At 55.4% G+C, this 26,579-nt stretch overlaps 1 protein-coding gene across 4 annotated transcripts in view; it reads right to left on the bottom strand.

Moving 5' to 3' along the window:
• Positions 1-25,994, bottom strand: part of SEPTIN9 (septin 9) — a 156,649-nt gene extending 130,655 nt beyond the window's left edge. Inside the window, exons 1-2 of one of the 4 annotated variants that reach the window (XM_019735492.3) lie at positions 25,934-25,994; positions 5,630-5,686 (exon numbers count right to left, since the gene is read on the bottom strand). In XM_019735492.3, coding sequence (XP_019591051.3) covers positions 5,630-5,686; positions 25,934-25,979 — 103 coding nt within the window. In that variant the 5' untranslated portion in view covers positions 25,980-25,994. Of the gene's footprint in view, positions 1-5,629; positions 5,687-15,286; positions 15,312-15,862; positions 16,019-21,165; positions 21,484-25,933 lie in introns of those variants that run through there. The other 3 variants (XM_019735493.3, XM_019735497.3, XM_019735494.3) reach the window with 3 other exon arrangements.
• Between the last annotated feature and the right edge of the window lie 585 nt (positions 25,995-26,579).

Raw genomic sequence — 26,579 nt, 5'->3', positions numbered from 1 at the left:
CCTTCAAGGGGCCCGGTGCAGGGTGAGGAGGAAGCCTGAGGACTGCTTTATCCGGAGAAACACTGCTCTGCACCCTTCCAGGAAGCACCTCTACCTCTCCCGCACCAGGCTGGGAGGGTACACAGAAGTAAGAGGCGTCCGGGGGTGCCTGAGCTCCCACTGCCAGGCCAAGAGGAACGGCACGAGCTCCAGGTGACCCTGCCGTGGACAGCAGGGACACAGGGACGTCAGGGACGGGTGACGGGCCTTGGTGTGCATTGTGGGGAAGGGCGCGGAGGAGGTGAGGGCCGCGGGGGTCAGCTGGAAGGACGCTTCCTGAGGCTCTGGCCTGGCTTTTCCAGCCACCTCTCACCTCCCCCTCCCCCCTGATGTAGGTAGTTGTGGTTCCTCCAAGATGAGCTCCAAACTCTAGGGCCTGTACAACCTCTCACTTTACAAGATGACTTTCCTGTTCATTTCCTGCTCACGACTAGACTTGACCACTAAAGTTTGCTTCCCTGAGTTAAAAATAAAGGAGCTCCGTCCCGACCCCTGACCCCTCCTCCTGTGGCCACGGCTACTATACCTGCCAGCAGAGCGGGCAGCCGGCCGAGACCCTCCAGGGCCGGCCCCAGTCTGGCCGCCTGCAGCCTCCCAGAGCAGGATGGATTCCGGGCCTGGGGCCGGCTGCATTCCTCTCTGGAATCTTCTCTCCACTTTTTATTGTGCCTCAAGTTTCGGCTGTTCCTAAATAAATACAACCCAGCGACTCTCTGCCCCTGGGACGGCTGCAGGGTTTACTGGTGCAAAGAGCCTGGGCCGGCCTGTTGCTTTGGGAGTTCTTCCAGGTCACTGTGGAAGAGAACCAAGACGATGGAGAGAAGCAGCCCAGGCGGGGCCGACTCCTCCTCGCACGGCCCTCACGCTCAGCCATCATTCCTGAAGGAGGCCCCCAGCTGCCTGCGCAGAGCGTGGGGGGGGTCTAGTGGTGTGGAGACCAGGAGGAGTCGGCCCTAGAGCCCGGGGTGTAAGCCCCCCCAGAATACTGAGAGCTCCACCGAGAGCTGGTGTCTTTCTCTTCCACCAGGAGCCCAACATCCTGCCTGCTCAGCGACATGCTCACTACGTGTACAGTGAATTTAAGGATCTGACATGTCAATCACCCAGTTCTGCCCAACAGAACTTCCCGTGATGATGTCGACGTCCCATGTGTGTCTGCCATGTCCAATATGGCCGGCACATGTGGCTGCTGAGCGCTTGCAATGTGGCCAGGGCTACTGAGGAATTGAGTTTCAGTTTTGAGTTAAGTAACTACATTTAGTAATTTAAACCTAAGTGGCCACGTGTGCCTACCGGCTGCCCCACTGGGCAGGGTTTGCCGTCTTCTCCTCCTCCCTGGAGACATCATGTTCTCCGTCAGTTTCTCCCCCAGAAGGCAAACAAAGAGAAAAGCTCCTCTTCAACCAAGCTTCTCCTATCAAGTCCAATTCAACAATACGTCCTGCTTGGCTGCTGTGTGCCGTGAGTGCCTGGGTCTGTGGGCTGGACCACAGGGGACTGACAGGTTGGGTCCACGTTACCCCGGAAGGACAATCAATGCCTTGGGCGGTGACACCACACAGGGCCGATTCCCAAGCTGTGACCCATGGGGCGGCTGGAGCCCTGGGATCGGGGAGGGAGGAAGCAGTACTCTGGGGCTGGACCGGGGAGTCTGGGCCAGGCTGGGAGTGACACGAACACGTTCCTTGGGGTTGAGGTTATCCTGTGGGGAGAAAGGAGCCCAGGGTTCTGAGTCAGAGGACCATGAGCGGGTCTGCTGTAAGTAATCACGTGGATGGAGTCTATTGTCCAGTTCCCGGCACACAGGTGGCACTTAGCAAATGGCCAGTGCCTGGGGAGGAGCCTCTTGTGGGGAGAAAGGGTGGGCATGAGGAGGGACAGCAGAGGCCTGACCACCTCCCAGGGCTGTTTGGGGGGAGAGCAAGTGGACAAGACCTTGGCAATCTGTTGACCAGGGCATAGAGGTCAAGGACGACATTGAGACTTCCTGCCTGAGTTCCTGGGTGGACGGCAAGGCTGAGACGCGAGGGCAATGAAGGAGCAGGTGTCAGTGGGTGGGAGAGGAAGTAAGGAGCTAGGCGTGCCTGTGGGAGCCCAGGCGCAAGCACCACAGGCAAGCAAGACAGGCTCACAGTGACTGTTCTAAATGCAGTCTCTTATTTGGCCTGCTCCCCGCCCCAAAGGCACATCCCCTCCCTTTTGCCCTCATGGCCTGACACAGAGCACCTGGCCATTCCACACGTTTCCTGAGCAGCTACTCTGTGCCAGGCTGTGTTCCTGGTGCCCTGGAGAAATGGAGAACCAGCTTGACAGCCCCGCCCTTGCAGCACTTCCTGGCCATGGAGCCATGACCATCCTACTAGACAATGAGAACAGCTGAGTGTGTGAATGTTCGGCTGAGGCTCACTGGGTGGGGCTGTTAATGGGGGGGGGGGGGGCAGCCTCCCTGAACAAAGGGATGTGTGAGCAGGGACAGGAAGGTGGGGGTGGGGAGGGAGCCAACCCAGACAAGCGGCCTTAGGGAGACCTTTCTGTAGTGTCCCCCACACAATCACCAGGTGGGAAGGTAGTTTCCTAGGGCTACTGTAACAAATCCCCATTAACTGCGTGGCTTAAAACAACAGAAATTGATTCTCTCAGTTCTAGAGAAAGAAGTCCCAAGTCAGGGTGTCAGAGATTCTGGGAAAAATCCTTCCTTGACTCTTCCAGCTTCTGGTGGCCCCAGGCGTTCCTTGGCTTGTGGCTGCATTACTTCCATCTCTGCTTCCTTCTTCACACAGCCGTCTCCCCTGGTGTCTGTGTCTCTCCTCTTCTTATAAGGACCCAGGCGATGGATTCAGGGCCTACCCTAACTCCAATATGATTTCATCTCCAGATCCTTAACTAATCACACCTGTAAAAGACCTATTTCCAAATCAGGTCACTTTCTGTGGTTCTGGGTGAACATGAGTTTGGTGGGGACAGTATTCAACCCACTACAGAAGGAACGAGAGTGGGGCTGGGGGGGTGGCCACGAACCCCAGGGGAATGTGGAGGAAAAGCAGGTCCCGGCAACACACTGGGTGTCAGAAGAGAAGGAGAAGGTTCCAGGGACCGGCTGGCTGGCTGGGCTAGGCCGCAAAGACGTGAGGAAGCAGCGAGTGCCTGGGAACCAGAGCAAAGGTCGGCCAGACACTGTGGGCTGGGAGGGAGGCAGCTGCCCAGATGGGCTGCTTGGGGCCCAGAAAGTGGGTGAGTGTGCAGAAGAAACTGGACGCGCACTTGGGAGGGTTGAGGGAGGGCGTCCTCATAACCCAGCAGATCTACCCAAGAAAACACGAGAATGCTTTCGGCCGAGTTGGTGACCGAGGACACCTTGCGTGGACGTGGACCTCCCGCAGCAGCCCAATGGGAAGACAACCCCGCCTGCCCACAGAGGAGCCCTCGCGTGTGGTCACAGAGAATGCACTGAGGTACAGGGATCTACGTGCATAAATCTCAGCGTCATCCCTCTGTATGAAAAAGCAAAGAGCAGCAGCTGACTGCCGCACCCCATCCCACCCCCATGCACAGGCTGAGACGTTCTGCAGACACAACACAGACAGGCTCACAGTGACGTGTTCTAAATGCAGACCAGTGGTGCCTTGGCAGGAACGGAGGCGGGGGCGTGGAAAGGGTCACCCAGGGGCTTGGGCTACACCTGTAACACCTATTTCTTAAGCAAGATGAGGGGATGCACATGTGTCTTATTTTATTCTTTATATTTTTATACATCTAACAAAAAATGAGTAAGCTTGTCCATAAGGTTGACTGTGGGTGTGGTTTGAGCTGAGGGAATGTGGCTCAGGCCAGAAATATCCATCTCTGGCCTGGTCCCACATGCGGCCTTGGGAAACCTAAAATAAAGAGGGCACCTCATGTGATGCGGCCCCTCTGTAAGGGTCAGAGGGATTAGGACGCTGAGGGGTTGGGGGTCTGAGAAAGAACCCCACTTGGATGAAGGTTATAGCTGCCAGGAGGCAGGGCTTCGAGGCGGGAGCCAGGAAGACGGAAAGGGTGCCTCAGAGGAGCCTGCAGGGTCCCCAGAGAGATTTCGTGTGTCAGCAGGCGATTCCATGCAAAACCCAGATCACTATTTGCAGCTTTGGGCTTCGGCAAATTATGCCTTAGGCTTCCAAGTGGAGCCTGGTCCTGGCTGCCAAGTGCTGACGGCACGGAACTGGCCGGTCTAAGCACAGGGAGGCCAGAGGAGGCTGCGTCCACGCAGCCCAGGACGCCAGTCTCCTGAAGCCTCCCTCCCAAAGCACAGGGCGTCTCCCTAGCCCATCACACGGAGGCAGCCCCTAGACCCAGACCTGCAGGTGAGAGGGAGGGAGATGGAAAGGCAGCCGGCTTCAGAGGCAACAGCCCAGAGGACGGTTCCCTAGAAATGCAGCAGTGGCCAGGCAGTCCAGTGGTTAGCGGCCCAACATGGCTGAGGGGGCAGGATCCTGTTTAACCACAGTGTGAATCACCGAGCTGCCCTGAAGTCCAACAACCAGGCGTCACCCTTCCCTTCCCACACCTGGTCCTGTCCTGCACCGCAACGGGCCTCATACACACTCGCAGCCACATCACACGCCACCTCATGTTACCCCACTTCTAACCCCACGCCCTGCAAAGAGCCACCCTCGGCCACCCCCTGGGTCTGGGGGTGCCTAGCCCACTGGTGACTGTCACTTCTGAAGGCTGGACTTGGGGAGAGGTTTGCACAGGCCTGGAAGTAGGCTCAGGAATATCTGAGGATGGAATTCCGGGGTCCCAGGTAGCTAGCATGGTCTGGAACTGTCAAATTTCACAGCCGCTAGCCACATGCAGATATGAAGTGGAAATTAATTTAAAATAAATTAGTTAAATCTACGCAAATGAGTGAATAAAATAAACTTAACGACGTATACTTCAGGTGCTAATAGCCACATGTGGCTAGTGGTTACCACACTGGACAGCACAGACGTGGAACGTCTCCACCGGACAGAGCTGGTCCAGCAGGTGGGAGGTGGGCACATCCCTGCTCTAGAACGGCTGTTCCATGAGGGCACACACCCTGCCTGTTATGTCACCACGACGTCCCCTCCACTGGTCCCACTGCTGCTCCATGAGGGCACACACCCTGCCTGTTATGTCACCACGACGTCCCCTCCACTGGTCCCACCGGGGATCTGGCATCCAGTAGGCCCTCACCACATTTCTGCTCCTCTCAAGGAGTTTGCTGTGTCCTTATGGGGGGCAAGTCCCTTCATCTCTGGGCCCCAACATCTTCTGAGAAGAGGCCACCAGAACAAGCACAGGCCTCCGGCCTGGCAGCTGCACGTGACAGCAGAGAACAAGGTAGGCTCCTGTGATGGTCGCACTGAGGTCAGGTCAGGGAGGCCAGAGATGCCCGATGGGGAGAAGCTGTACAGACCCAACCCCGAGCACTGAGGTTGGGAGTGGAGCCCCCAGGTCCCTCAACCCCTGCCCTGTGCTGCCCAGGCTGGGGCCCGTGTTCGTCGAGTCCCTTCCAAGCCTATAAACAGTGATTCATTCCTGCCCCACATGAACAAGGAAAACCAAGGCTGAACAAGCCACTTACCTGGGCCAGTGGGGTCACCAAGCTTCCGGAGACGGCCGCTGGAGGTCCGCGTGACTCCTAAAGACAGGGGCAGAAGGCAAAGGTCACATGAGGCCGCTGGGAGCTCAGAATACTGGGCATATTCTCACCTCTGCTCCCGCCAGGGGCTCCAGAGCCAGAAATTGGTCCCTTGTGAGGCCAGAGGCCCTAGTCCTACTGGTTAACACCTGGACCCAGCAGCCACCTGCGGCGACAGCCACCTCTGCCTGGATGCTGGCCACAGGCCCGGCATGGGGCCAAACCCTTCACACACATTTTCCCACCTAACCCTCACCACACCTTCTTTTGCAGATAAGGAAGCCAAGTCTCCATGGGGTTGAGTAACTTCTCCGAGGCCATACAGCTACGAGCAATTGAGGCTAGAATAAACCAAGTCCATCAAACTCCAAACTCTGGGGTTGGCTTAAGTGTGCCAGGCCGCCGGGACTATCTGTGGGTCGGGGACAGGAGCTGGCACACGGTCTGGCCCGGGCAGCCTCCAATATAACCCACGGCTGCCTGACTTGAGACGGGGTTGCCCTGCACCGGGGTTTGTGACAAGGGCAGCCGGGCTGGAGTTGGGAGGGTGGAGGACAGACTGTTCCCGCCTCCACCCCCCAGGAGGGACAAGAGCAGAGCCTCAGATTTACATGGCCTCACGCTGCACGCACTCCCTCCTTGCATACACCCCTCAGCCCAGCGCTTCATCCTTGGAGAGGCTTATGGCCAGCAATTCCCAACTCAAGATTTGCTGAGGTGCTAAGCCAAGCACACCCGAGAGGTGCCAGGGTGGGCAGCCACGGGCAGCGGGGTCCCATGCTTTCAGAGAGCGGCAGGGACACCCAGGTGGGCCCAGCAGAGGCCCTCCCCATAGAGGGCAAGACCAGCTGGAGTAGAGCCTGCTGCTGAGGAGGGGCCCAGGGTAGACCCAGACCCCACGCAGAACGCAGGCTCCTCCCCTGCAGTCCTCCAGAGACGCTCTCGTAACATTCATTCATTCATTCATTCATTCATTCATTCGTTCATTCTTGCATTCCATAAACGCACTCCTAAACTGTGACCGACTGAAAATGAATGCAGCCGGCAGGCAATGTGTCTGAAGGTTCCAGAGCCCCAGCCAAGATGACCTGAAGACCTGGTCTTCATGTCCAGCTCCCTGGGGACACACACACACACACACACACACACACACACACACACTCTCCATGTCTGCAGGATGACTCAGCAGCTGACAACAGGATGGGCATAGTCTGTCCCTCCCAAGGCCATGAATTGATAGATACCTGCCGTTAAGCCTCTTTCGGTGCTGAACCCACCCAGCATGTGAACAGCATTGCAGAGAGGCAGATGGCACACGGTTCTGAGGGAGAGTTAGCACGGGTCCTCGAGTGGCCAGGAAGACCAGCTGAGCGTTGCAGGGCCGGGCGGACGCCGTGCAGTCACCACTCCCACTTGCCAAGGCTCTACGACCGCCACGAGCTGCATGTCCACTCTCCCACTCACTCAACCCCACAACCCCATGGGGCAGGTGCCACCACCCCATTTCACAGATGAGGGAAGCGAGGCTCGGAAGCCCCACAGCTGTCGCATTCTCCCACAGCGCCCCCAGCCCCACGTCAGCCACCTCGGTGACCGTGAAGGTTGACTGCAAGTGTCCACATGACCGGACCAACAGGGGACCCAGGTATTTGGTGACATTATCTGTGGGCGTGTCTGTGAGGGTGTTTCCAGGGGACTGAGGAAAGCAGGCCATCCCCCCCCAGGGTGGGTGGGCACCTCCCAGCCCACTGAGCCTGAACAGAATGACAGGCCGAGAAAGGGAGCACGCTCTCTCTGCCGGACTGAAACATGGTCTCCCGCCCGCGGATGGAGACTTCCACCATCGGCTACCCTGGCTGTGGAGCCTTCGGACTTGGACTGTCCAGCCTGCAGACGGCAGGTGGTGGGACTCCTCAGCCTCCATAATTGCACGAGCCAATCGCTTATAATAAACCCCTTTCTGTATTTCTCTGTCTTGCCCACTGGTCCTGTTTCTCTGGAGAACCCTGGCTAATCACAGTAACCTCCCGCGGCAGAGATGCACGCTGCCTTCCCTCGGAGCCCACCTGACGGATGCCCTGTCTGCTCACTGCTGAGCGATGGAAACTCCGTCCCTCTCAGAGGTCCATCCAGAGGCAGGGCTCCCAGGTCAGCCCTGCCGGACCGAGGTCGGACCACGCCACAGACCTTCGGGGGGCAGGAGGGGCCGCATCTGGCTCCCACAACGGACAGCCCCCTTAAGACCAGCAGAGGGCTGGCCCAGAGCGGCGCTGGTGGGCTGAGAGGGGCGGGGGAGGACGGTGCTGCTCCCTCCCAAGGCTGCTAAGAGCACAGAGGAGGGAACCTGGGCAGGCCGAGCCCAGCTTGCCTCGCGTCCACGAGGGCTGTGCCTCCCTCCACACGACTAACTGGGAGCCGCATTGCATATCATGAGAAGTAGTATCCTCTGGCCCCACCCCAGTCACAGCATGAGCTACTTAGAGGTCAGCTGTCTGGGCTGAGAGTGGCACCAGTGAGCAACAGCTGTGCTGGTAACTGCGGAGTCCCCAGTATGGAAACAGTCCCGGACGAGGAGTCGAGAAGGAACGGGCCCAGCATGCCTGTGGACTGACTCACTTCCGGCTGCGCGCCCCTGGGCCGCTGGACACCCACCCGTGCCCCTTGCCTCTGGCTTCTGGAGACAGCAGAAAAATGAAGAGGACACGGTCAGGTTGACCCCCACCTCCCACCAGGCATCTGATCCCCAAGAACCGTTCTGGACTGCTGGTTCCCCAAAACCAACAGTGGTGGGGAATGGTAATGAGGCAGACAGCATCTGTCTCAGATTTCTCGGGTGGAGTTTTTATTTTATTTACAGTTTATTTTTCAGATTTCCCAAAACATGCGGCTGGAGCCAGGCGGACCCTGGCACAGCAGACACAAGGCACGTTCCCTGCTCATAAAGAGAGGGAGGTGGGGTCCCCGACGGGGAGGAGAGATGCCAGGCCAACAGCCGCTGAAATCCCGGCCGGGACCTAGATACTCAGGCCTAAGTCTGAGTCCCGGGAGAGGCAGCAGGAAGAGCCTCTAAAGCATCTGACGGCTCCGTTGGTCCAGCTGAGGGTTGAGTTATTTTTATGTGATTTTTAAAATAAAACATATTCAGAAAGAGAGGAGATGATTTGAAATTCAGCTGCCTGGCGTCATGCCAGACCAAACTGAGTTCCCAGGGGCTGGGAAGAAGGGGGGGAGGGGGGCAGGAAAGTCTGGAGTCAGATGAACAGGGTTCGAATCCAGACCTCACCAGGTCCTCACTGTGGGGCTGTGACATGACCTCTCCTTCCTAAGTCTCAGCTTCCCGTCTGCAGAATGGAGGCGGAGATGGTATTTACTCATAGGTGACTAAGATGAAATGAGGTCAGACATTGTAGGCACTTAGCATAATGCCTGGCACAAGACAAACAATAGATGATTTTATTAGTAGTCATGTATTAATTTATTATTCTTACTATTACTATTATTATTCACCAGCCATCTATAGCAGCTTGGACCAGGGAGCTGTAATTAGGAAGTAACAGAGCTCGGCTCCCTGCGCTGATGCATTTTAACCAAATCTGAGTTGTCATCAAGGCAGGGCATTGCGACCCCATGAAAGACTGCCAGCTGTGCTACCCGACTCCCTCCCAATTGAGGGACGGCACATGAGAGGGAGGGGGGCAGGTTCCCAGAACAGACAACACAGTCAGGACTTGGGGAGCTCAGAATATTGGTGCCCTCCCAGACCTGGCCACCCCAGAAACGCCGTGTTGGGTGTGTGTATTCACCGAGGCCAGGGCAGAGGCCATCTCCAGGCTGGTGACAAACACCAATAAACTTTAATGTGTTGAGGCCAGGAGACGGAGCAAAGGGCAACAGAAGGCATTAACGTGGGGGCTCACCGCTGGCCGGTGTCCCAATCAGAAAGAAGACGCAGCATTCCAAAGAAAGGTGCCCAGATAAGGAGATGGACTCCTTGGTCCCCAAGGGGAAAGAGGGCCATCCTGGGAGGTCCTGCAGAGCCAGCCTTTGGAGCACGCAGCCACCGCCGCAGCCTGACGCAGGGGGCCTCTTCCAGGTACACTGCCCGGTGCCCTCCCCACCCCTTTGTCATGGTTCCCCAGGTACAGCCCCACTTGGCACCGTAACCCAGCAGAGGGAGCTGGCCCACGTGTCTTGGCGCCTGGATGCCTATCTCATGGGTTTTCCCCTGTGCATATAATTTGGGCAGCCAGGATGGGAGAGAGAAGGATATAGTAGGAGTAAAGGGCTTTTTCCCCCTTTCTATGGAAGTTTTTATGATGGAACCTGGTAAACTACAAGGTTGAAATAGTTAAGCAGACACTGAGAATCTAAACAGACTCTCGAGTTAACGTATTATCACTATTGTATTATTATTGGAATGACTGGGACGCCATACACTGCACCTGTTCTGGGGTTGCAGCCACTGTGAACACCCACGACCAGGGTGGCTGTCCTCAACCCCCCTGGTCTCATACAGTCCAGACATCTTAACCTGAGGAGGGGGACAGAGGAGGAATGAGGCTGTCCCTAGGGGAGGGTGACACACACACACACACACACACACACACACATACACACGCCATTCTGCTCTTGTGCCAACAACGAGTGGGGCTGTACAGTCCTTCCTGTCATCAAAGTCACCATTTTCTCCAAAGGGAGCTTTGCAGCAAGAGGCACTGGGAAAACTCATGCACAAATATCCATTCTCAATAATGACAAGAGCCTGTGCACAGAAAAGAATCAAGTCTCAGTTTTTTTTCTCAAAACTCACGCGAGTCCCTCAGGGAAGGCTGGGAGGTCACAGCGACCTTGGCTGGGAGCCACCTGCCTCTCCGGCTGCCCCTTCCCCTCTGAGCCCAGGATGGAGGCCCCAGCACACACATCTTCACTTCCCTTCCACAACAGCCAGTTTTCTCACAGAGGCCGTGAAGGGCTGGATCAAAGTCAAGGGTTTCAGGTGGGGAGTGAAGAGTCAAATTCCAGGCTTATCTTCAGAGGAACCTGAGATAAGGAGATAAGCCTCCTCCCTCTTCCACCCTCTGCCCTTGTCCTTTGCTCCCCACTGAGGTGTGCACTGAATGGGCTTCTGGGGGGCAGGAGTGGAGACCCTCCTGGTGATGCCCCCGCCCCTAACGCAGGGTCCCCTTTCCCCACCCCAAGGCCGGCAGCTGGGCTGTGGACTAAAGCGAACCTCCACTTGTCCATCTACAAGGCGAGGACGACCTCGGCCTTGGGGATACGCTCCTGCAGAGACTGACCACTGCACAGAGTTTGTTTTCAGCCAAGCCTTGGGCCTCGAAGCCAGGGGTTCTAGTCCCTTCTTTGACTCTCGCCCTGAAGTACCACGCCTTCTGTCAAATGGACGGGGTGCTTCCAGCTCACCACCTCTGTGAGAAGCAGTTGCCCCAATACAAAATGCCAAACAGAAGGGGGCCGCTGATTCTGAGGCCGCACCCTGGGCCTTGGTTTAGGCTTAGGTGAGGGTTGGGGTTAGGGTTGGGGTTGGGGTTGGGGTTGGGGTCCAGCTGCAGGGCCAGAAGCCGAAGAAGGCACTGAGGCAGTGCCATGTCCTGGGCGAGAGGTCAGTGTGTGGGGGAAGGGAGGTCAGGTGCAAATCCACCTCCAGCTCTTCCTGCGTCGTCGGGCAAGTTTATACTCTTCCTGAGATTGCATCTCTGCATCTGCAGCGTCATGAAAATCCTTCCTGACCAGCTAACTCTGTGCCAGGCCCTGTTCCGGGAGCTGGGCTACAATGGTGACCAAAAGGGACCTGGCCGCTCTCTTGGTGGTGCTCACAGCCTAGTGGGGAGCCAACACTGGTTTCCCACTCACAGGTGGGGGAAGGTGCCAGCAGCCCATGCACCTGGAGGGCTCTGCCCACCCACAGTACACAGCAGGGGCGGCCTCACCGATGGCCACGTCCGTCACGAGACATCAGTGCTCTCACCAAGCGCTCAGAGCCTTTCCCTTGAACGGTCACCATTTGGGCATCTGGACTCTGGGTCCCACCCATATAAAGTACAAGACACTCAGTTAAATCTGAATTTCAGATAAACCACAAATACTTTCTAAGTATGAGTCTATTCCTCCATTCCTTGCCCCTCCCAGGCTCTCCTTTGAGTGGCAGATGAGCTGACCTCTGCAGGCTGAGGTTTCCAGGTCCCCAAGTCTGCTGGTTTGGGGTTGGGTTCAACCAATGGGAGGCTTCGGAGAAGACTGGAGGGTGGGAGCAAGGGGGAACCGGGGTCCATCTCTCCCTGTCTCCACCTTAGAAGGTTTCATCAGCAGCGGGTACTGTCTTTTCTGTAGCTGCAGCTCCTGCAGGGTGGCCCAGGAGCCCATCAGGTGACCCCATCCCTAGACTCCAGAAGTAAATTTCCTCCCGCTGATCCTCTGATCTGGTGGGAGTGGCTTCCCACATTGTCCCCTGGACGCTAAGGAGCCTTAAGCTCCAGGGCCCTTGGCTCAAATCCGTCCTTTTCAAGGCACTGAGAAGGTCCCTAGCAACACGTTCACGTGATCAAACATTTTTGTAAAAATTGCCAAATGGAAAATATTTGAACCACAATCAGTTAAGATCACTATTTCCACTCTGAGCTCCTGCCCATCACACTCTCCTGCGTAAGGTGCCAGTAGAGGGATTGCTGGCATTTGGGGCTTCCTGCTAAGGAGAAGCTGAATTGGAAAGGTGTTTAGTTGGGTCGTACTTATGTAGTTCACAGTTATTTCCATGTGTAGTTAATGATTGCTGGCTCCCTCGGTGCAGAAGTCCAGGAACAGTCCTTCCACTCACTATTCCGAATCTATCTACTGGGTAGCATCAGAAGGGACAAGACATAAACTGGTCCTGCAGTTTATGGTGCCCGGAAAACGTGGGCAGTGGGAGGCAAGCAAGATTTGAAATGTTTGGAGCCAGAAGCTAGTCTACGGGAAATTCTTCCCCAGATAATAAAGTTGCGAGCAGAGAATTCAATGTCGACAACAAAAAAAGTACCTTGGTCAGAAATACATGCAATAATTGCATCACGTACAGTTGTAAGTGCCCCCTGCTTTTCTATTTCTTTCTTGATGGGAGTCATATAAAATAGAATTGATCAGAATGCTTCTGTTTGTAGAGCAAAAACTGTAGCAGGACCCCAAAGTCTGTCTGAAGTCACTTTGCTATGCATTCCAACCACCCAAAGGAGAAAATAAATGTTTCTCAACCAGGAAGGTAAATTAACTTTCTGTTGTCTTAAAAGAAAAGGATATTACAAAGTCATCACAGAAAGAAGTGAGCAAAGTGTATGAGGCCAAAAGTGTAGGGAAATTTTTACTTTGGAGATAGGACAGGTGGTTGATTGATAAAAACATTGTTCTTCTCCTGGATTTTGTGATGCTTATGACATTGGCCTGCTGTTTACAATGTATAATTTGCTGTACCCTGTCTCATTCTAAATAAGTAACCACACTCAGACCTTTAAAGAGTTGCGTGTACCCCACACAACCTGGATTGGCCCTAACGGCCTCCTTGTTCCCTCGGCTTTTCTGCTCTTCCATCAGCTGTATAACAAATCCCTCCCACTTAGATCCTGAGTTCTAAATCCTCAAGTGGTTTTTGTTTGCTGGTTACACCCCTATACACATGCCATGAACAAACTGCACACGGGAGAAAGATGAGCAGATTAGCAGAGAACAGGCCCATGAACCAAGGGGAAAATCGTGGATGACATGGCGGACGGTTAGCAAAACCATCTACAGCAAAAAGGGGCAGTATGGGGTGCCCCTGCATCCTGGGGGAAGGCCGTGTCAGCCTAACAGCCCCAGAGTCAAAGAGGTAGACGTGTTTCACTCAGCCTTTGGGTGGTCATCAGCTTATAGAGAGAGGTGGGGATCAGGGACTGATGGGCAGAGAGGCCCTGAAGCGACTGACTAGGAAGGTGGCAAGAGAAACAAGACGGCGACCACGGAGAGTAGGCCAGACAAGCAGCACTGTTGACTGGCCTGTGGAGCCTGCAGGTTCCAGAAGAAATCGCCGCACAAGTAACCAGGCAGTGGAACGAGTGGTCATCAGGAGAGGTGGCCAGTTACCTGGGGCGACTGGCCCGTCTCCAAGACTAGGGCATTCAGGCTGGCCCAAGGAAGCAAAGAGACACCTGCTAAGGTACAGACGCATCCTACAGGGGTCAAGGAAGAGATGGACAGAAGGAGAGGTGAGGGTGGAGCCCCGGCATTGCTGACAAGGACGTCCTGGGTCATCCATAGGCAGGTTGATAATCAGGGCAAATGGCATTTTCTATTTATTAAACCTCTTCATAAAATGCTGTGGTAAGAACTCCTGTCTGGGTTTTGGGGTAATCCCAGGGATGCTGGAAAAGGGGGTCATCATGGGCAATATTTTATTAAATTAATTACCTGGAGAAACGTCCAGTCTCCAATGAGCCCATGTCCCACAACTAAGAGCACGGCTGTTGTAACAGCAGCAGCACACCACAGCTGCCTCCACTCAGGGTCACAGGCCCACACCATCAAGGAAGAAAGCCAAGGTCAGCAGGCTTTTTATTAGCCCTGGCAGAGGATGGTTGAGTAAATTAAGGAACATCCACTCTGAACAGCCATTCGAGTTATAATTCTGGAATCCACACGAGATCCGATTTCGAGCAAAAAGAGAGGAATTAAAAATGGTTTCTGTAGGGAACTGCAATTCTGTGAAAATACATTATATACCTTTGATAATCAAACCAAATATGCCCTGTACTTGTGGAGACAAGTACGGAGGAAACACGAGAAGCAAAGTTATAACCAATGAGGTTGGAGAATTTGTCCTTTAGATTTCCTCTTCACATTGTTTGGCAGTAAGTAATGAACAAAATGAACAACAACCAGAAAAGAGAGAGAGAGAGAGAGAGAGAGAGAGAGAGAGAGAGAGAGAGAGGAGAAAGATTTTAGAAAGCTTTCCTTAAAAAAATTTTTTTTTAAAGTAGTGCAAAGATCTGGCAGCTACAGTGTCAACCCCCAGCTACCGGGAAGGCGCTGCCATCCAGAATGACTCACTCCTATAGCTGGGGCTTTGCCACACCTTGGGCCCCTAATGCCGGAGGCAGCGTGATGCCAACATTGACGAGAAATCCACCACGTCTTCTCCAGCCCCAGGCTGTCACTGCTGCGTGCACTCGGTGGTTATTCCACCGCCTGGAGGTCCCACTGTGTCTACACTGGGTCATGTCTGTGCAACAAGCCAACCCCCAGCCCTCAACACACACGTCTGACCCTCTGGCTACACAGCCAAAGGTACACATGTGTCAGTGAGTTTTGCAAACCACCCCCCACAGCCCTACGGGTTGATCAGCCCCGTTCTGAACAGGTTGGAAGACAACAGGGCTTGGATTTAACCCACTTCCAAGTGGCTCGGGTTGCAGGAACGTTATTCTCCTGCCGGGATCCGATCCTGGTAGAAACAGGAGGCACAGTTTACGAGAGCTGTGAAAGCCCCGGATGAGGGTCAGATCTACCCGTAGGACAAGCCCCGGGGGCGGTGTGCCAGCTCGCCCCTGCCCAGCCCTTCCTGGCAACCCCACTCACTGTGAGCCATCTCCGACCTGGGCAGACAGTCGCCGCTGCTCGCGTTTCAGCCGCTGCCCCAACATGCCTGGCCTGGTCAGGACAAGGGGCCCAGGCACAGCTCTCAGGGAAGTCCACAGCTGCCGCGGCTGGACCCCCTGGCTCCCAGGTGCAGCCTTGGGGCTCCCAAAGGGTCCCAGCCACAGCCGAGGCTTTACCGCACACCTCTTAAAATGCCCGGGAGGAACAAGAAAGACGGAATGACCCCCCCCACCACCATCCATCATAGGGCAAGGCTCCGACCTTGACCTTGCCCCTGAAACCCCAGGAGGGGATGCGGGGTGGGGGTGGGTGGGGTGCTACTGCAGGGAGAGGGAGACTGCTGTCTTTCCGGCTCTCCTCACCCCACTCGGCGCTTCGAGGGGGCCTTGGGAAGCTGGGGCCCACACAGCAGGCCGGAGTGGCCCTTCAGGGTTCCTCTCCCCCGACACAAAGGGCTGCTGGAGGCCTCAAGCCAGCATCCCTTGGAGAACGACCAGTGACTTGCATTCCTGCCAGAGAGGGCAGGGAGCCTGGGCCCAACTGCGATCATCTTACCCTCCGAGCCGCTGCCCCTTTTCCTGTCCAGGAGGCTTGCAGGCTGCCAGCAGTCACGCTTCGCAGAACCAGGTCAGATTGGGCCCAGAACAAAGCTCAGTTGTTGCACAGCTTCCAAGAGGCCACTGACAGCAAGGCGCCTGGGAGCCACCACCCCCTGTGTCGGCAGCAGCTCAATGCCCCCCTTCACTCAAGCTGCAAATAGACCTGGGCCCAGGGAGGGGCAGGGAGATAAGGCAGAGAGAAACTGGGCTGGGAGCAGACTGCCACACTCAACCCTGGAGACCCAAGGCCAGGCCGCCCTTCCAGAGCTATGCTGACAGCAGCCAGGTGCAGGAAGGACGCACACAGCCTGGCACTCAGTGGCGCCCGGCAGATGCTTCCGGAATGAAGGACTGAACCTACAGGGAGAGTTGAAACAGGCCAGGAACCTGGGCACCCCCCAACTCAGCAGGGCTGCTGCAGCAAAGGCTGTGAGCCCCAAGCCTCCCGACAGAGCTCTTGGGGTCCAGGCCCAGCTGGCCCAGCAGGAAAGGGGCAGTGGTGACTGGCCCACCAGACTCAGGGACCCTTCAGTGCTCCAAAGAAGGCTCAGAGCCTGCAAAGCCTGGTGCCCCACGGTCTCAGGCCTGGCGGGGGTACCCCCACCCCACCCCACCCCAAGGCCCTGCGCCCACCAGGGCAGACCCCCTTCAGTCAGTACTTCTGGCTCAGCTGCCCTCCGATACTGCCACTGCCACTCTCCGGCCAAGGTCTCTCAAGGGGCCCCGTCCCTCAGCACGGGCGGCGGGGGGGGGGGGGGGGGGGAGCTGTGATCTTGTGGGCTCCATGCAGGTCCCCAGGGGGTTGTTCACCTCACCACTGTACCCACTAATTCCTCATAAATCCCCTGGCAACACCTAGAACCGGGGTGTTGCAAGGTCATTCCAACAAGCAGAGCCATAGGAACCCAGCGTGTCACCTCCCTTCCCACGCAAATGCTCACAGGCCTCACAGGCCTCGGGCCAGGGGCCCGCTCGCTCCAGCCCTCCCCTCCCCCAAGGCCACCAGCTGGCTCAGCCCAGGAACTGGCGCTCATCCACCCCCTCCCCCCAGCTGGGCCCTCACTGCTGTGTGGTGAACCTTCCTTATCAAGTACATCTTAAGCAAACTGCAGAACCCACGCAACGCTGCCCAAGGACTAACAGCAGCGGAAACAAGGTCCCATCCATGGGAGGCCTCCTGTGGTGGGCAGAGAGACTCCGAGGAAAGTGTCTGCCCAAGGAGACAGACAGGTGGGTGAAGCGGAGTGCCTTCTTCCTGCTATTGGGGTCCTTGGGTCCTCAGGTGACATTCACCTGGGAGCTCCAAGCACACGGTTGCCCCACTTCCACCTGGACGTGGCCCTTAGACTGTTGCTCCTGAGCAGCGACCCCATGTCCCATGAGCACCTGTCCTGGCTTGAACACACAGGGGGTTCCAGGAAGAAGGTGGGCTGCCTCAGACTCAGGTGTGTTGCCAGGTGCATGGCACTGAGCTCTCGGAACCACTCTGGGCAGGCTGTGGAGATGCTGATGGGCAGGTGTACAGTCTGAGGGGAGCTGCCAGGGCGGGAGGGCAGGCACGTGACCACGCCTGAGCATGTCTCCCTGTCTGCAACAGGTTGGGGACAGGGCTAGCCAGGATGAGTGGGGGACCACGGGGGTCCACAAGGGTCCATGACCCTGGGCATGAGTCCAACGGAGCCACAGACTAATGGCACGAAGTGGCTCTTTCTGTCCACCCAGGTCCCCTGCAGGAGCCAGAATAAGCAGGCTTGGACGTGAGGAGACAAGAGGTAACAAGAATGAATGGGGGGGGGGGAGGGAGGGAGTGGAGGGGCCGGGGCAGAGAAGAGGAAGAAACTCTGCCTTAGCACAGTTCCACGCTCTCACCCATCACCCCAGGGTTAGCTTACTGGGGAAGTTCCTCTCCCTTCCCATAAGTCAGCTCCTGGAGCACTGGGCGGGGGAAGGTGACTGAGCGCCAGGCATAATCTCCTTTCACGTGCTTCCTCTGGGTAGAGCCTCCAGCCCTGCCCAGCTCTGGAGAAGTCACCACAGCATGGGGCTTTGTAACCTTTGGTGGGCCAGGTTCCCCTTTGGGAATCTCCTGAAAGCCACAGAGAATCTCAGGAAAATCCTCATGTACACACACAGCCCAATCCCCCCAATTTCTGTGACTCCTGGGCCTCAGGTAAGTGACCCCCATGACACTGTGGGGGAGCCCGGGGAGCCAGGGACACTGAAGGGCAAGCTCTGCCTGACCCAGCGTGCAACGAGCAGCCCCCCACTCAGACCACCAGAGAACCTGCACACAGAGGGGCTGGGGGAGAAGCCCAGGCCACACTCCTGGCCTCCAAACCAGCGGAGGTTCGGGGAGGGAGCCAGCAACTTCCGGGGATCCTGGCAAAGCAGCAGTAACACACAGCCTCCTTGTCTTTCCTCCTGACGATAAAGATGATGAAGATGACAGCAGCCACCATGTTACAGAGCAGGCATTTCTAAGCCTGTCATGTACGAAATCATTTAATCGGCACAACATACTAGTGACGTCCCGGGTTAACAAATAAGACACACAAGACTAAGCACTTTGTTCCACAGGGAGGAGGCGCCCAGCTCGGATTTGCTCCCAGGAGCCCACGCGGTGAACCACTGGGCCACACCGCCTGTTCACTGCCCGAAGGGAGCGACAGGAGAGGTGGATCCAGGAAAAGCCTGGAGCCAATGAAAGCGCAGATACAGCCTGCGTCAAGCCCCCACCTGGGCCTTTGCTTTGTCCCCACCTGGAAAGACCCATTTTATTCTCCACCTACTCAAAATTTCTCATTCTTCAAGGCCCAGTTCAACCTTGCCTGCCCCACAACCTCCCATCAGGCCCAGGGTTCCTCCTTCCAGGGAATTCTGTGGCATTTGCGCCCTTACGGCCCAGGTGGAAGGGGTGTGAAGAGCCGGGGCCTCAGCTGCTTCCTCCCTCTCCAGGGAGGACGGACACAAGCCCCTGCGAGCAAGGGCCACGTCTTTGATTCATCTTTGCACCCTGGGGCCCTGCTATACAAGCCCGACACAGTGTGCATTTGGTCGAGTGCATGTACACCCAAGCGACCTGTACCCCACCAAGACATATTTACAATTTCCCCCTTTTCAGAGACTCACGAGTGCTCAAACCAGCTCTATGAGGATGGCGTGACTGTACAACTTCTTTTCAAGCCTGTAAATAGGTCCAGAAGCAATAATCGCACCCAATCTACCTAAGAAACAAAAGCCTCCCTGGTTGCCCTTGGATTTGGGGGATCTTAACACCATTTGCTGCTTTCCTTAATTTCATGGCATTGATGCTACGTAGGGGTCAGTCGGCCATCTGCAAAGTACCCCTACTCGGATGGGGGGCACCAAGAGAACTCGAGCACACTCAGAATGGGGCCGAGAGGCCACCTGCCCTGCGCCAGCCGCCTCCAGCCTGACCCCACACTGCAACAGAGTGACCCAGCACGCCTTGGCCCACTGCCAGGAGGGGGACACACTGGAAGTGGCCCAGGCCGGCCCTGCTCTCATCCTCCAGGGCCCGCCCTTTAGGCAAACACAGGAGCCCTGGCTGCCTTTGTAAGAGTTGGCTCCTACTCACCCATAACCTCCACTTGCACCTACTGCAGAAAACTTCTTTTTTTAACTTTTCACCTGGGGGAGGGGGCAGCATGGAGGAGAGGAGGCCTCAAGTCTGCTTCAGGGGCCCTCTGGCATCTGTGGGGCAGGATCGCAAAGTTCCCCCAGTAAAAGGCCGAGGACCTATGACCTGGGGGGCCCCCGATCGCCCCCACTGCCCAGACCAGCGGGAGGTGAAGTTTGGGGAGCCAAGGGCAGAAGCAACCGCACCCCAGGCTGCACTCACATTGATGCCCGCAACCATTTCAAGTATTTGGAGCATGTTGGGGAGGCCGGGAAGCCGAGCGCCAAACCCCAGCACCTGCCACCTGGAAGCCCCCTCCTCCCACAGTTACACCAACGGACCCACACCTCTGAGATAGAGCTGTGTTCAGGGCATCTGAAGGGGAGCGCTGTTTGCAACAAGGGGTGGAAGTTGAAATTCTGAGCCACTGACCCAGAAGGGTATTTTAGGGGAAGTTCTGAGTAACCCGCTTTGAGACCAGCTATTCTTTATTACCCGTTTTGGTTCCTGGATGTGGAAAACAGGAGACTGAGAAATGGCCCAGAGGCGGGGGGATGGCCCGAATGGCCTCTTCGGTTCTAACTCAGTTCCATGATTCTGTCGTCATATCAATAAAAATTAATTCATGAGTCCTTGGCAGAAAACTTCATATCCAAATAGATTAAGGAGAGGAACATAAAAGTTTGCAGGGTGAGCAGGAGAGGAGAAAACGTTTATTATTTGATGACTGAGGAGGACAAAGGATCCTTAGAGGGAAACTACAAAGAAGAAAGAATACAGATCTGGATTACCTTTAACCTGCCCTTCAAGGCTTGTGGCCTCAGTTTGCTCATCTGTGAAATGGAACTTCCAAGTACCCATGGGCAAAAGGCTTATAAAGGATCCTAAGCACATTAGGAGAATGGGTCAGGCCTCCTCCACCTGTGTGAGGTCAGACCTGCTAGACCTGCAAGCACACCGATAGCATCCTGAGACCCAAAAGGTGAACCCGAGTTGCCAGCTCCGGTGCTGTGGGATCCCCCCATTTGGCGAAATTCCCCTGCTCCATTAGGTAGAGGATAACAGGATTTTATCTGAAGAAAGGATGCTGCGGCCCAGACCGCCAATCTGGAGGGTGAAGCCAAGGAAATCCTCCACTCAGCTTCCCTACACACACGGACCCTAATCACTCCGAACCGTGGCGCCTGGAAAGGCAGCGGTTCCAGCTGAGGGTGCAGGGGTGAGGGAGGCGCGCAGGAGGGACCGCCAGCCCAGCAGCCTCCACAGCGGCCCCACACAGCGAGCAGCAGCTGACAGCCAGTGTCAGGGGACCCTCGGCCAAGGTCAGCAGCGGGGTCCAGCAGAGCAAGGGTCAAAGGACTCGGGTGGCCGGACTCCCCGCGGCCCGGGAGCGCCAAGTCCGTCGAGGGCTGCAATGCCTTGAGGGTCCCTCGATCCCGCTCGGGTGGAGGCTGAGTCAACTGGCCAGGCGCGAACGCCCCACGCGCCAAAGCCTGCCTTGGGAGTTTGGGCACCCGCTCGGCTCCCGGGGCACCTCGACTACCGCGACCACCTCGGCTCAGGTAAGAAGGGTTCGTCCCGGGACACAGACCCCTGCCCGCCCCGCGCGCGGCGCCCACCTGTGTACGACTTCTTCATGGTGCCGCCGTGGCCGCTGCTCCGAGGAAAGTGTGCGGCGAGGCCGCCAGGCGCGGGCTCCCAGGTCGCTAATCCCCGGCGGCAGTGAGAGGGCCGGGCGCGGGGAGCAGGGGGCGGACCCGGCCCCACCCCCTTCCCAGGCCCGCCCCGCGGAGGTGCGCGCCGAGCCCCCGGCCCGGCGCCGAGCTACACCTGGCAGCCCCGCGGGCGGGCGCATCCGACACCCGGCCCGGGAGGGGGCGCACCCCGGCGCCCGGCCGTGCGCTCGCCCCTGCTCAGCCTGGGCGCAGCCCTGCGACCCCTGCACTGCAGCCCCGACGCAGATTGTCCGAGGTTGGGGGTAGCGATGGTGGCCCCGAGCGCCAGCCGCCACACCCACGTCCAGGGCTCGAATGGTTCGTTCCGGGGCGTACGGAGTCCGGGCGGGGCGGGGCCCGCCAGGTGGCGGGAGGAGGCGGAGAGCGCTGGGAGCCGCAGAGCGGCCGCCGGGCAAGGCGGGGGCTCAGCGGGGACCGCCGGGGGGTCGGAGCCGGGCGCCGGCTTAGCGCACCCGGGCAGGACAGGGCAGGCGGAGGACCGTGCCTGCCACCACTTTCCCGGTAGTCAAAAGAGCAGACTGCGTTGACTCCTCTGATGAACCGGGACTTCGGTTCCTTGTCGGTAAAATGGGAGCGTTAGACGAGATGGTAATTTCTGTTCCATCTGAGCAGCAGCGAGCATGTGCTCTGCGCCGGGTACTGCGCGCGGTCAGTGTCTCGGGGTAAAAGAGCAGACACAGGGACTCGCGTCTTTCCAACACAGATTACACAGGCAGTGATGGGAGTGTGCATTCCCGGGCAAAAGTTACCCAGAAGAATTCTCTCTACTTTTGTATCCTTAATTTTCGTAATAAAAGTTTTTTTTTAATGTACAGAGGAGAAAGTGATGAGTTTTGTCTAGAGAGTGGTGTCAGACTTTTATTGAGGTGATGCTAAAACGCTGTTTTAAAGAACAAGTAGGAGATTGTCAGGTAGCCAAGGTGATGGTGGGGAGACAAAAAAAGGCGTGGACGAGCCTCTGAGGCGCGATGTGTCACTGGAGCATGCAGACAGATACACGGGGGTGGGCCCTTCCAGGTTTGCCAACGGAGGCCCCGAGATGAGGAAAGAAGCGGGGGAGGCGATTCAGGAAGCGCACACAAATTCTCCCAAAGGGCGCAGCGCCGCCTTCCCCTGCCTGCCACACATCACCAAAAACCCTCTTCTCTCTTAGTTTTCTTGGGGGTCCAAGAAGCATTTCCATTTCTTGCCAGAGAGTGGGAGCTTCTATAATGAGAACTGAGACACACGTGCTCAGTTGGTCTGTCCCCCTACTTCCCTCCTCAATAAATCTGTCCAGCCAGAGCCAGGGAGGGAGCAGCATGGCCACGTGACCTTCCCCAGCCCCAGGCTAGAGCTGATTGGACCAGAGCGATCACAGACTCCACCTGGCACACCTCCAACTCTTTACCTGGAGATCAGGGGCTGAGAGAGGGAACCGGTGTGAGGGAGGGGAGCAGCCACAGGTCTGGGGGTTATAGATGAATTGTGAACAGCTGTCTTTGGATTCTGGGATCTGCCCACCCCGACTGCCACTTGCACCGGCACGTGCACATTACGCTGTGGCCACGCGAGAGGCTTAGCTGTGTCCCCACTCTGGCTGGTAAGCGGGATACAACACTGACACTGACGCCTGCAGTTCCCAAATCCAACCACCTCTCAAGAATCCGTCTAGTGGGCACATGGTTGGCTTTGTTCATTTCACTCAGCTCAAGTCAGAGGTGCCCTGATGCACACCCATCCTTAGAGTAGGTGGATCCAAGAGTCACGGGGACCTTTGGGTGTCCTCTGTTTGGTCGACTACTCCCTTGGTGCCCACATTATTGCCTGTGGGTCATAATTCACATGTACCTGGGCACCTGTGTCGTAGTGATATTGGACACATACCATTCCCCAAATTAGAAGGATGAGAGAGGGAGGCCGGGAGACGGGAGGGGGAATGAGGTATTCTATACGAGCACATTTTTGAGATGCAGGAAGGTTCATTTTTTAAGCACAACATTTTTATGAACTCACTAAAATATATGATGTAATCACCTGTCTTAATGAGGAGAGTATACCAAACGTTCTCATGGCTCAAGACCATCGTAAACACTGCCTTTAATGGTTACTGACTCATATACTGCCATGTTGCTCTTTCACTAAGTGTCCCCAGGCTACTGTACTTTCCAGTTTTTAAAAATTGTTCTTCAGCACTCAGCTCCCTCACTTACTGTGTGGTTTGTAACAAGTCACATAATTTCTCTGAGTCTCAGGTTCCACTCCTATAAATGGGGATTGCAACACCTAACATAGCTCGCAAGGTGGGTGGAATGATTGCAAAAGGGACGCAGATGAAGTGCTGACTGTGCCACTGTCGCTAAGACCTAAAACCTGAGGCACTGGCTTTAGGAGCAGGCAGTGGGCAGGAGCCCGACAGACTGGCAGGAAGTTGGTGAGAGCTTGAAGGGAAGTAGAGAAAATGCTGCTGGACACTGGAGGAAAGGGGACCTTCATTTAGTGGTGGCACAAAGTTTAGCAAAACTGTTGCCTGCCCTGCCGTAGAACGAACGATGGACATCAAGTACAGAGAGCAAACTTGACAATGCAGTGAAGGGGTTTTCCAGGCAGGACGTCTGAGAAAGGAGACGGAGGAGCTAAGAGCACACTGTCCCATTTTGAAGTGGAATCGGGAGGAAATGGAATAGGCCAGAACAGTCTTCCCAGCCAGCGAAGGATTCTCAGGGTCAAGGACTTCAGAACAAAGTCCAGCTGGACTGTAACACGCATGAGCGCAACCTCAGAAAACAATGACAGGTGACTCATAAAGCTTCAGACAAAGGTGTCCTGAGGCTCTAAGCGTCTGTCTGCAGACCCTCTCTGGTACACTGTGAGGCATCGAAGCCCCCAGCGGCTTCTCCCACCGCTTCCTCACATGGAGCAGAAGACAGACAAGGGCTGATCTCAAACAGTTTTGTGCTGCTAAGTGGAAGAAGCCGACCTGACAAGGCTACATGCAGTGACTCCAGCTACATGACATTCTGGAAGAGGCTGTCAACGCAAGAACATTAAGCCTAAGAAATGGTCTTGTAAGATTTTATTTGAGCCAAACTAATGATAATTGCTGGGAAGCAAAATCTCAATGGACTGAGAAAATGCTCCAGAGAATGGCAGTTTTACAGCTTATTTTATACATTAGAATCAAAGGAGATGTAAGGAGGGTTATGAGAAATCCATTGGTGGTAGATTAAGGGGGTGGGAGAAAGCAAAGCAGGGAAATCTCTGGGATTGGTTAAAAAGTAAAACGCAGAGACACGTACTTCTTTCACATTGGTGGTTACGAGACAGTTAACATTTATAACACAGAGGTGGTATGTGGGCAACCAGATAACAATGTGGTCTTGTACTCTGGGTCTGGAAATGAAGATCACGCTGGCATTTCAAAGGTATGTTATCTTAGATGCACAAAGACAATGGACAATTTCAAAGTTAAAGTTCAAGGAAGCTACAGGCCTAGGACATGACTACTACCTGCCATGACTCGCTTTTAAGTTAGTTTTTATGTCCAGACCATCCCATGTGGTTACTTTGGTCTCGGGATTTGTAAGGCCCACCAGGGGGGACCTCCCCTGAGCTTGTCAGGTTAAGGATTTGGCCCCCTTTTCATCCACAAGGCAAAACTGTGGAGACAGTAGCCAGTGGTTGCCAGGAGCTCGGGGAGGGAGGGATGAACAGATGGGCCCTGAGGATTTTTAGGCAGTGAAGCGACAGTATGACACTGTAAGGGTGGACACAGGACATTACGCATTTGTCCGAACCCAGAGAGCGTACAGCACCAACAGTGAACCCTAATGCAAACTATGGACTTTAGTTAATAATCATGTATTAATATTGGCTCAATTGTCACAAATGTACCACGTGACAATAAAAGGGGAAACAGGAGTAGGTGTTGCATATGGGAACTCTGCTCTCTCCACTCAATTTTTCTGTAAACCTAAAACTGCTAAATATATACACACACACGTAAATTCAAAAAAAAAGGCTTGTAGGTAAGATTTTTATCTCATGGAGTGGATTTTAAATTAACTTAGGCAGCCCCCAAGTTTTCAAAGGAATTAGGTTCTTAGACTAAATGGGGTGAGGACTGGACAACATTTAAAGGGGCTTTTGGACTCTGACCTTTTAGAGGAAGGAAGCAGGCTGAGAAAGCCATTCCGCTGCAGACTCAGTCTTCTTATGAAAAGGGAAGTATGCCTCTGGACAGAGTCAAAGGGCGTGGAGAAGCCAGGCCAGGACCGGAAGACCCCTCCCAGGAGCCTCCTCTGCACCAGACTTGATCCCCGTGACTCGACCCTGCACCTGGAGTCTGAGCCCCAAACTGTGATGGATGGGACTTTAGGGGACTTGGGTCGGGTGAGCATATTTTGCATGTGGGACCTGGTACTCTTCCACAATGCGACCTTGGCATTCTTCCCTGTGTCCCCTCCCTTTGGATCTGAGAGGGTTTGTTGTTTGATTGTAATCCTTGAACTCGGAGACTTGAGCCACTAAGTAAGAGTCTGAGACCTCCGTACTGTTGGGAGTGTTTCGCTCTCTACTGCTGTGGGACAAATGACTACAAACTTAGTGGCTTAAGACCACACAAGCTCATCATTTCACAGCCTCTGTGGTCAGGAGTTCGGGCTTGGCTTACCTGGGTTCTCGGCTTCAGAGTATCTCACAGGCTGCAGCCGACTCATCTGAAGGCTCGACTGGGAAAGAAACTGCGTCCAAGCTCATTCGGTTGTTGGCAGAATTCAGCTGTGTGGAGGCTCTTAGACCAAAGGCCTCAGTTTGTAGCAGCTCAAACTGATTTCCTTGCCACGTGGAAACCCCACCCAGCAACGCATCCATCAAATCCAGCAGGGAAGACAGTCTGCTGACAGAACGGAAATGACTATCTTCAATTTGATGTGGAGGTGGCAGCCCATGAACACCAGGAGGCAGGGATCGCCAGGCCCAATCAGAAGCAACCCAGCACAGGGCGGCCACAGCGGGACGTGGCCGGAGTCTGGGACTTCCCAGCCCAGCCACCAGAAACGTGAGCCAGCTGCCCAGCGGTTGGCAGATTATGGGTGACTTGGTTTCTTCACTGTGTTTCTCTTATGTTTTCCATAAGAAACATATATTGCTTTCATAATCTGAAAAAATAGATACACATGATATATACACACAATGGATAGTATTATTTGTATCCATGGACCCCTTTTTTGAGGTCAACGTTGGTATATTTTAAAGCCTCTTTGCTTTATCTTGACATCTTTTACAATTAAACTTGTTATTAGGGCCAAAAACAAGGT

This window comes from Rhinolophus sinicus, chromosome 12 (assembly GCF_057876585.1).
Source record: "Rhinolophus sinicus isolate RSI-liver-muscle chromosome 12, RSI-T2T, whole genome shotgun sequence".
NCBI lineage: Eukaryota > Metazoa > Chordata > Mammalia > Chiroptera > Rhinolophidae > Rhinolophus > Rhinolophus sinicus.
The sequence above is the reverse complement of the archived record's forward strand: the minus strand, read 5'-3'. Positions and strand labels throughout refer to the sequence as shown.